The 11511-nt window shown below is 37.8% G+C and overlaps 1 protein-coding gene across 1 annotated transcript in view; it reads left to right on the top strand.

The window, feature by feature from the left end:
• The window catches only part of SLC6A2 (solute carrier family 6 member 2), a 65823-nt gene that overhangs the window by 31622 nt on the left and 22690 nt on the right, over nt 1–11511 (top strand). Inside the window, exons 4-8 of the mRNA XM_015873888.2 lie at nt 3177–3315; nt 3972–4106; nt 7976–8079; nt 10117–10241; nt 10881–10993. Coding sequence (XP_015729374.2) covers nt 3177–3315; nt 3972–4106; nt 7976–8079; nt 10117–10241; nt 10881–10993 — 616 coding nt within the window. The remainder of the gene's footprint in view (nt 1–3176; nt 3316–3971; nt 4107–7975; nt 8080–10116; nt 10242–10880; nt 10994–11511) is intronic.

The raw sequence follows: 11511 nt of genomic DNA, 5'->3' as shown, positions 1-11511 counted from the left end.
TTTATAGCACTAAGAAATGGGATGATCCTTCAGTAAGACAACTTCAGTATAGGAATGGATGTGGCATCTTGCATTATTCTGCTGTAATATCAACAGGTTGAACTCGAATGTTTCAGGCTCAAAGCTTTATGAATGGAGAATCTTGCAGTACCACTTATTTCCCATTTTCTTCTTTGTGGTCATTGCAAGGGAAGCAATTGAGTATAATCTAAAGTAGCCAGGCACAGATCTTTCACATCTTTCACTGCAGTGGCTTTAGGAGAAACAGAGGGAAAGCAGCCTCAGCCTCAGCTGCTCCTGAAATAAAGTATTATTTGATGGGAAACAGGAATAATCGTGGCATAACTGAGCTGCTAACTGGATTTTCTATAGCATTTCTGATGTATGGTAACACTGATGAACATAAATGCTCAACTCTTTTCAGATTTGCCCTTGTTAAAAAATGAGTGCTTTACAAAGTACATTCTGGAGCTATCCTTCAAGCCAAGAAAGTCTAGTCTAATAGTTTGACTGCTGCTTCTCCTCTCCATCTATTCAGATGTCAGCACATCTGAATTCAAATCACAGTCTAGCTGCTAGATTTCTTGCTTTTTGCTGCAGCTGGAACCCAAACATAGCCTCTAATTGGTAAACACTCATAACTTGCTTCCCAGCCACCTTCAGAAAGGGTTTTTTTCAGAAAGCTTATTGGACTTAAGAGGTCAGAAAGGAAAATAAAAATAAAAATAAAGGAAGAGGAAGCAAAATCTACCAGGAATCAATCTCAGAAACAGTGGGGGTTTATTAAGATGTCCTTGCCTAGTTGCTCAGTTACACAGCTGTTTTAACTGGCTACAGAATATTTTTTCTCTTCCTATTTTATGATCCCTTATCCTAATTAAGGGAGCAGAACTCTTGGTGTGGAGAAGCTCCTGAAAAATCTTGGGGATGCCACACTTGAAGTAGCAGTTCTGTCAAGTGTTCCTTAACATCAATACGTTACTAGCTGCTCCTTGGAGAGCAAACAGAAGGAAGCAGGTTTCTTTTAAAATCCAGAAAAATGTTTAGGCAGGAAGAATAAAAGGTTAAACGGACACAAAGAGTGCAAGTTCAGGTTCTGTTCTTCTAAAGGTTCATCTACATATTGTAATCCAAAGGACTTCATAGCATCCAACTATAATAATGGTAATAGTATAACTGCGACAGCACAGACTGCAAAATTTCTTCCAGTCTCTGGACAGATTTTCATATCTGAATCTGTCATGCTTTATCCAACTATATTTAACACTGCTTAAATTGGTAAGTTTAGAACAGAATCAAGCATCTCTGCCCACAATCCATTCACACTTCTGGATCCCCATGAAAACACACTCTACCAGCAGAATAGCAAATAGCTTCCATTCACTCTCTAGGGAAAAGCTGAATTAGATCCACCTACCGGTTTACATTTAATAATTTTTTTAAATGAGATATAAAAAAGTCTGCCTCTCATCATTTTGCTGTTTAGACAGATAACAGCTGAGGATTTAGCTATACAGGTTGTATAATAAGAGTTAAACTCATACGTTCTAAATAGGAAGGTTCTTTGAATATATGCTACAGACACACTGTCATTACCGTTTTAATGCCTCACATGTAATTATCTTTGTAGTGCCACAGGAATCGAGCAGCTGCTTGTTTTAGGAGGATGTTTTCTAAAAGAATCTTTTATTCAACTGAGGATATAAAATAGTAGCAGTCCAAGGATACAGTATTTCCTACTGAACACCAACATGAGAAGCTATAGAACTGTTAAGTCCTTGGCCAATCAGATTTAGATACCTTTGGTATGAAAATGGAATTATATGCTACACTTGTAGATTACTAAATGGGTTGTATCAGTGGGCCTTTATCTTCCCAGCATGCTTCTACAGTTAAATTAGTATAGACACACATTCAGTTTTCCCCATTTAAGTTTACACTGATTTGCTCTGTCTCAGAGTTCTGACTCATCTCTGGCCTGATAAGACAAGTACTGAAGATATCTATGAAGTACCAGCTATCTAGTAAGAGAACATATGCACAGTTAGCGGGGCAGGAATGGAATCTTCAGGCTTTACTGTCCACCTGCCTGCAGTCACAGAGGGTAAATCACTCTGTACTTCAGTTGCTCCAAAATGCAGTTATCTTGTATATATCAAGGTCCTCCACTGATAGGGGATTCATCAATTTCACTTGTTTGTGTTATCACAGTGCTAAGCCTGTTATCACAGTGTCAGTTGAGATCAACAATCTATCTTACCTAAGTGGTGCATAGCAAATAAAGGCAATAGAGAAAGAGGAGGAGAAAGAAAGATCACAATTATTTGTTCTGAATGGACAACGAAACACAAAGAAATTGCATCCCCAAGCCAACAATCCATAGAGCTAATCCAGAACCAGGAGTCAGCTTTGCAGTTGCCCCATGGTACAGGGCTCTAAACACAATGACATTCCTCTTTGCAAACATAGCTTTAAGTGAAATATTTCTATGTAGATCTGAACAAGCAACACAACCCCTCAACAGAACAGAACAAATGGAAGGAAGGGAGATTCATGGTAACATTAACCACATCCCTCTGTCTTGTGCACACAATATGTTTTGACAGTTCTAATGGACATCACTAGTCCTTGGGAGAAATACTTTTTTCTACATTTCTTTTTGTTGATCTAAAAAGAATTACTCTGCTTCTGCTATTGTCAATGAACAACAAAGTGTTCTATGTCCATTTTGAATTCACCAACTGTTGCTTTTCCTATCCAACCACTTTACCCATTTGCAGCCTCACAGTAGCCTATTCAATCAGAAACTCACTGCCTGTGGTGCAGGAAGCCAGCTGCTTGCTTATCTAGAGCCACAGAACAATTTAAGTTGAAAGAGATCTCTGAGGGATATCTAATACAACTTCAAAAGTAAATCAGTCTGTTCAGGGTCTTTACTGGCCAAGCTTTAAAATTTCCAAGGACAGAGATTCTGCAGCCTCTCTGGGCATCTGCTCAGCGTGCAAATAAACTAGAAGATAAGGAATGACACTTCCAAAATGTGGGAAGCAGCACAGCATATGACTATGGGGCAGCTCCTAGCACAATGCATCCATTTACACTGCCCACAGGATGGGATAGATATGAGCCCTTTTCCCCCAGTGACTTGGCTTTGTTTCTGTGTATCTGGTATGCAGGCGAGGAGTTCTGCACCTGCATGAAAGCCGTGGAATCCACGACCTTGGCTTGCCTCGCTGGCAACTTTCCCTCTGCCTCTTGGTGGTGGTAATCATTCTTTTCTTTAGTCTGTGGAAAGGCGTGAAGACTTCAGGAAAGGTAGAGATAATATTGTCCTTCTATCTCAACTACGTTCTTTGTCTCCTTAAGAAGTGTCCTTATTTTGGGAACAAAAGATTAAATCACTGCATCTGAGGGATCTTCAGGGACTAAATCATGTGAGAGACCTCTGTATATGTGCAGTGGAAGAACACAATCCAGATTCAACTGTTATTCTATCTACCAATTCTGCTTGCATGAAGTTTTGACTGGAAATTTTACTAGAACATTTTCAATTCTGCACTGGTAGTCTCACCCAGAAAACACTATGAAAGACACAGATGCTTTAAACTATCTGATGTGCACCCCATTCTTAGCCAAACATACTGATGTTTTCATGCTTTGTTGTTACATAAAATGCCATGAGAAGGAAAATAAATGCCTAAGAAAAGAAATTTGAAGTTTCTCTTTGATATCCCTCCAAAAACATCTCACCAGAAATTCTGGGGTTAGATTTCCATGAAAGTATCACTCAATATCAGGCAATGACAGCAGACCCTTCCTTATGCTTTACAGTGTTTCCTCCAAGGCCTACAATAAAGAGCTTCTCCATAGAACTGTATGGACAAAACCAAGAAAGTACCAGCTGTATCTTTCACACATTCTTAAATCTTCTGTAACAACTTATTAACCTTTAGGATCTCTGTTGTCTGCAGGTTGTATGGATAACAGCCACTTTGCCTTATGTTGTATTATTTGTCTTGTTAATACATGGAATAACCCTGCCTGGTGCATACAATGGAATAAATGCATATCTGCATATAGATTTCAGAAGATTAAAAGAAGCCACGGTAAGTGTACTCTTCTGCTCTCATTCTGTGTTATTAAACCTGCTATTGCAATGACTAAACTGAAATTATTAGATCTAAATTCTGAAAATACTACAGTCAAATTTCTGCTTTTGAATACATACTATTTCTGGTATACATACATACATACATATATATATATACACACACACACCATATGTATACCATATATACACCATATATACACCATATATACATACTAGTTCTGGTAGTCTGAATTTCCAGCATCCCCCATCACAGGAGTACCTTAGCCTGAATTCAGACTGTACTGATCACTAAGAAACTGCCCAAGGGCTGTTTCAGGTACATGTGTTCCTTGAAAAGTCCAGTCTTTGACTGTGCACCCTGTAAATAACACAAAAAGGTATTGCACATGAAAACTGAATGATAAAAAATTCAGCTCTCTAAAGGCTGAGAACTACTTCAAGAAGAAAATTTTGCTTTTTGAATCACTTGGCAAAACATTAAACTGGCAAACAAAAATCCAGGCCTATAAGCTCTGTAATATATACTAAGTCAGGGTATTAACTCACATAATCACTGTCATTCATATGAAGGACACATCCAATAGCACAATGTTCTCATCTTTCTATAGAAAGTAATGTACATTTCACCGTATCACTTAACATTGTGTGACATTCTCATGAATTCCACCCAAACCAACTCAAGTGGAGTACCTTGAAAGTACAAATTATTGCATTCATTTAAGTCAAGATGCACAAGTATAGTCACTAACTGATGAAACTGTCAGCATTTCAGACCAACAGTGAACAATGGTCTGGTGAGTACAAATAGATTTTTCCACAGTCCTATTCTAAAAACAATGCTGTCTAAGAAACAACTCAGAATATCTCTGTGGATGTAGTCCTACTAGTAGGAAATGAACTGTCTTGAAAATTGGAAAGCTCTTAGAGATGTCCGTATATTCAGCGTGTAGCTGAACTGTATGTTTCCTATACATTCTATCCTGATTTTTCATATTTTAAGTACTGCTGAGAAAAAACATTGCACATTCTGGATGTCCATGGAGCAATTTCAGCTTGCATCAGCTCTGCATCTAGGCCTCCATACTCACAGCTGTCTTCTGCATTTGGAAGGATTCTTCTGGTCACTGCTGTTTCTTGTCTTAACGTTTTTGCAGCTGCTGCTTGGCTGACCCTGAACGTATTTCTTGCTATGACTAAGCTTTTCAGATAACTTTAAAAATTTGCTCTAGAATAAGAGACTGCAGATAAAGAGAAAATTCCCAAACTGCTTCTCATTTATGATTTCTTTCTCCCAAATGATGAACCCAACAAAAAAAAAAAGTCATAGTGATGACCTGCGGCAGTCTCTGCCTGTGCTCCTGCACAAGGCACTAAAGCATCCTGCAAAGGATCCATGTTAAGGTCCTCTCATTTTCTAAGGCCATATACTACACAGCAGTGAGAAAGCCCTAAGACACCTCAGCTCTCACTCATTGAATCCACAGATGTTCTCTCTTATTAAGAGGAAAACATATTCCCCTGAGGACCTCTTTGTTAGACCAATGCCTAACAACATTCCTTGCTGAAATTCCAAGAGCTATAAAAGTCCCAGTAATCATCCCCAGTGCACAAAAGGACACATTAAACATTTCTGTAGAAAGGCAATTACATTTCCATTCTACTAAAGGAATCGGAGTTACAGATGGAATTAAATCAGACATTGAGAAGTAGGAACTCTTTCATACACCCTAACAAGTTTTCTGAAGAGTGTATAGCATCTGGAGGTGCACACAGTGCTTCTTATCCACACAGCATATGGATTCCTTAAATCCATATACACAAGAAAAGGACATGTATTTAAATATATTATAGTATGAACAACCACAAAGAAAGCTGGAAACACAGATGACAGTCAACAGTAAAATGTTTGATTATTTTTTTCCACTTCCAGTGCATATAAGAGCAGTATCTTACCATAAAATATGTTTTAATAATTATCAGAAGACATTCAGCACAAACTATGGACATAAACTGCAGAAGAACCAGTCCCAGTGGTCATCTTCTGTCTCATTTCATTATAACAAACATAATGTTTTGCATTTGGTCTTAGTCCTAACAGAATTTCCAGTTTCTGTTCTTTTTTCATTCAACTTTATTTTCCTGTGATTAGGAAATGGAAATTATGAGTGAAGACTGAACAGACAACTAAACATACAGGAAACTCCTTTGGCAGGCACCTGCTGATCTCTTACTTGCATCAACAGGACTTACACAGACTTAACAGTAGCTGAATAGCAAGAGAAGGTAGCGCACATATAAATATAACTTAGGGAAAAAAAAGCATTTTAAAATATTTCAGGCATACAATTTATGGTCAGCACTTTCTGAAAAAAAAAAGAAAAAAGAAGAAGAAAAGAACAGGAATTTTTACACTTCTCCTATACTCTCACTCACAAAAACGCTCTTTGAAGAGTACAACCCTATTTGATCTTCACCTTTGTGTGGAGGCAGAACATTAAGGATATAAGAGAAATGAGCAAGGAATTCATTTTACGGGGTTATATTTCTATTTAGTAAGAGATCCATGACCTTAATCCCTATATGAGATGCAGCTTGAGAAAACCATATCTACCTTTCCCCTGGTTTACTGTAAACACCATGGATTGTTCTTCAAAGTAATTATCAACTCTCAATAGTTATTTCCAAGCCCAGAGTTCAATGAGCAGTTTTCAGACGTCAGCAAGCAGTTGTTGAAAGTGTCTACAGTGAGAAAACAGATCACTAGCATAAATGCTCCCATGCATCATGTTAACCTAGGATAAAGCTCTCTTTCTTTGGCTTGGGTAAAATATGAAGGCTTAGCATTAACATTCAGATGGATTGGATGGAGTTCATAAGCATCCTAGATTCATTATAGTGTCCCAACTAAATAGATGAATTGGGTCTGATCTTGTAATAGAGGGATGAAAATAAAATCCAGTGCTTTTGGTCGTCTGGAGTACTTGGCAGATTTAGCCAAAGATGAAGATCTCATTTTTAGAAACGCTGAGAATTATTTGCTCCATTGACTCTGTTGCCCTTGATGAATTTAGCTGGAAGATGTTTGTTTAAATAAATATCTCTGTTCAACAACTGTAAAAATGAAACCCCCATTAATCAGTGGAGACTATTTTCAGGTTCCTGATCCAGCGCTATGGTGTTGTTCCTGACAGCTGTCTGCACATCATGAGCGGATAGCATGATAGCAGCATGCTGGAGAGTCATTTCAGAACATGTTACAGCATTTTAATTAGTTTTCCCTAGTGGACAGTTCTGGAAATGTCTGAGCTGTGTCTAACCTGACATTTAATGACTATCACAGGAGGAACTCCTTCTCCAAACAAGTGAGAAAGAAAGAGGGGGGAAAAAAATTGGATGGTTCCGTTCACAGCATTTCAGTCATGCTTCAGCATCTGAAGAAAGAAAGCATTGTCTAAAGCATAATTACAGTCCCATGAATAAGGCTGTCTTATGGGAAAGAAAATGTCCTGTAACTCTTGACCCAGAAACTATTTTAGGTGTTTGGTTGTACATTCCAAACTAACTTGGAACAAGAACTGGTGGAAATGCATTCCTGCCAGCCAGGAGAAAAATTCATCTAATCAGTTCAGTACTCATCAAAAGCTCTGAAGTACAGAACCAAGTGGACTCCCCACAGAGTCCATGCTCCGCAGGCTTGTCCACTGCATTAGCCTTTACCAATTCCTGTTAAACACTTAACATTCCTGTGAGCATGAGAACTGATCATTTACATTCTATACCATCTGCTTTGTACCATCCTCTCATTTGCCTGATGTAACTTTTAAACTGAACCGACATTCTGACAATGTTGCTGTCATTATGCAGGTATGGATTGATGCGGCTACTCAGATATTTTACTCCTTAGGAGCTGGGTTTGGTGTTTTAATTGCATTTGCCAGTTACAATAAGTTTGACAACAACTGTTACAGGTAAGACAAACTATTCTTTCATTACTGTTTCAGAATAATACTCTTTACTTGTTAAATGCAGCAGGAATAAATGCTAAGGTACCTTTTTATCTTCAGTCATATATTAATGATGGTCAGACTTGTGTGGACATAGCAACAAACTCAAAACTTGAAACAGTCTAACTGAAATTTTAGTAACAGGAACTTGCCAAGATATCTGCTGCACTGCAAAACAGAACAGGATTAGGGTTAAGACTTTAGACAGCTGTGTAAACTGTGCTTGTGTTTGCCTTTCAAACGTACCATTAAGAGCAACAGCGAACAGAGGATTAAAGCTTACTGGTCCAGGAACTAAAAGCAGAAGGATTCCAGTTTCTAGAACTGTTTTAGTGTTGTGTGATTGTTTCGATATTTTATGTCGAGCTCCAGTTTAGGAATGTTCTTTAAATCAAGTCAGCTTTTAAGTGTTCTGCTGAATCACCGCCATGAAAATCCAACCAAAGCTGCTCTGCATCTCCTGAGAACTTCCAACATTTGGAAGTTTTGTTAACATTCCACCTTGGAATGAAAACAAGCATCTTTTAAAAAAGAATTCCCTTGCAATATAAATTCAGAAAGAATGCTTATTATAAATACATTGTGAACTGATGGATAGCAAATATGTACCAGTGGAAGGATCAAAGAATTATAGAATGGTCTGTGTTGAAAAGCACCTTAAAGATCATCTAGTTTCACCACCTCTCCACCCCCTGGGCAGGGTTGCCAACTACTAGATTAAGGATGCAAGAGAACAAAGATTTGAATAAATGGATTGAAACCTAAAAGTATGGAATATTTTCGCTGACTTCAGAGAACTTTATACTTAACCTGGAGTGAATTTAGATCCCCTTATTGCTTACAGTAGGTGATACTAGCAGGTTTGAGAACCCATCACCTGGAAAGCTAGCCACAACCATTGTCCAAATATTGCTTATTATCTTCTGCAATTGATTTTGCATTAAACTGACAATTTGCTTCCTGAAAAACAGTTTTTGTCCTCTATATTCTGAGAAATTTTGCTCCGAAATGGAAGAAATACACTTGAAACTATGAAAATACCAAAGACTATATGTGAATCATACTATTTAGTTCTTAGCTTGCTATATTTGTCCACTGTTACTTGACAAGACCTGCTTTCACTGTAAGACAAATTCTTTAGTGTTGTCAAAGTATAGTAATATCCAGAGGAGAACAAAGTTTGGTATTTGCCACCTATGTTTCCAGGTAGCATAACTGATGAGAGGAAATATTTACTTTCTGCTTATTGAAGCACCATTTGGCATCACTAATGTTCACTGAGATATTTCCTCTATTCTAAAGGTCATGTCCAGCAGAAGACTACTTATCAGGCATTCAGTAGGTTAGGGAGGCATGTTCATTAGAGACACATGGCCCGACTGTCCTTGAGCTATGTCTGGTGATAGGTGCTGCTAATACAAATGAAAACACATTTGTCTATCATAATACTGTGGCAGAGTGAAGAAACAACAGCTTTGCCACAACAGCCAATTTGGTTTAAAGGTTAAATATTGTAGAAATTGATTTTAAAAGTGTATTGTGGGTTTGTTTTTTAAATGCCTAGATGGCTTCATAGATGAAGGGACCTTACTACAGCAGATAACTATCATTAATCTGAGCGGGAGCACAGCTTGCTAAAACTTCACTGGAGTTATCTGAAAATGTTCCTGCACATCTGTTCACATGAATTGCTTCAGACTATTTTAAGCATTCTCTAGTGAGGCTCTCTTCTCAGGCCACTCTTTTCCTATGGCTAGTTATGGCTACCAGGATGATGAATTTACTCCTTGATACTATACTGCTTTTCTTTTTGAGCAGAACTCAGTGTTAAATCAAATTAGGAAACAGAAGTAGGTCGTTTTCTAGTGTATGCTGATACAAGCTTTTGATGTTCATGGCTATTGTATAATTGGGAAGTCTTGTGAAACTTCTATCTTTCTAACAGTCCCCACCTTAATATTACTTTCTTTTCTACTGGGCTATTTTTCTCTCCATAATTAGGGATGCTTTGCTGACTAGCACCATTAACTGTGTCACAAGCTTCATCTCAGGATTTGCAATTTTCTCCATTCTGGGCTACATGGCTCATGAGCACAAAGTTAAAATTGAGGATGTAGCCACTGAAGGTAAGAAGTGAATTTTAGACTACTTTTAATTCTCCTTTTTATCCACCATTTCCAAAGTATCAAATCTCATCTAAGTGACCTTAGTGAACTTACTTGGAGCTAAAACTGTGTGAAGGTGCCTCGATGAAATGCAAACTGTAAACTGTATTGATTCATCTCAGCTCTGCTGCAGTGAGATTCCCTGCCATCTTTCCCCTCTCAAGTTCAGCAAACAGATCTACCACTGTATAGAATCTCAGAGGAATGTTGCTCTTTAATGCCATACCTAAATGTTCTGACCAGTTCCAGTGAGGTTAGCTGTAGTCCTTTCACCTGTAACAGGTAACCCATGGTTTCATTTCCCACATTTCACTTATCACATCCAAGAATTCTCTTGTCAAACAGCATAGCCTGCATCCATAAGGATCTTTTTCTAATACATGACCGAAAAACATCCAGTAAAACTGTGAATCCCATAGAAGATTAGTAAAAATGCAAAAAGAATGGAATGGATTCTAGTTTTTGTTTTGACAGCTACTCAGAATGTGATGTGGACTGATGTAGGAGTCAATTTAGTCATACCTTATCTCATTAAAATACACACTATTATGAAATTAAGAGACATTCTTGTATTACTTCTCTTTTTTCTTTCTATTTCAGGAGCTGGTTTAGTTTTCATCCTCTATCCAGAGGCAATTTCAACTCTCTCGGGATCTACATTTTGGGCTGTGGTATTCTTCATCATGCTCCTTACTCTTGGCATTGATAGTTCTGTGAGTATTTTTTCCTTCTAGCCTTGACCATTCTCCTTTACAGTTACAGAATATAACAGGAACAGTATCTACCTTAAACAGTGGTTTTGTTGCTTTTCAAATAAACATTGTGTACCCTCCCTGAATCTGCTTTCAGCCACAGCCAACATACCAATGGTGTTACTCCTCACAGTATATTTAATTAAAGACTTAAAATATTGAAAAGGTTTAGGAAGAGATAAAAGTAACTGACAAGCCAGAAACCTCATCGCTTCTTTTTTATGACCTTTGAGAAGGGCTGTTCATCAACAGTTATTACTATTCTGAGGTATTACCCAACATCACTGCTATGAACAATTACTACTATGAACCTGCAATGAGATTTTAGGACTCTACTCGTTAAATACAAGCTGCAGTATGGCATTGAGGAGTTTCTAGAAGAGAATTTCACATGTGCTGAATTGCACTCATCTACTAAAAACAATGTCTAATACTGGCCTGTTTTATTTATTTTTCCTAGAAACAGTAATACAGAATTT

This window comes from Coturnix japonica, chromosome 11 (genome assembly GCF_001577835.2).
Source record: "Coturnix japonica isolate 7356 chromosome 11, Coturnix japonica 2.1, whole genome shotgun sequence".
Taxonomy (NCBI): domain Eukaryota; kingdom Metazoa; phylum Chordata; class Aves; order Galliformes; family Phasianidae; genus Coturnix; species Coturnix japonica.
This window is presented reverse-complemented; position numbering and strand designations above follow the sequence as displayed.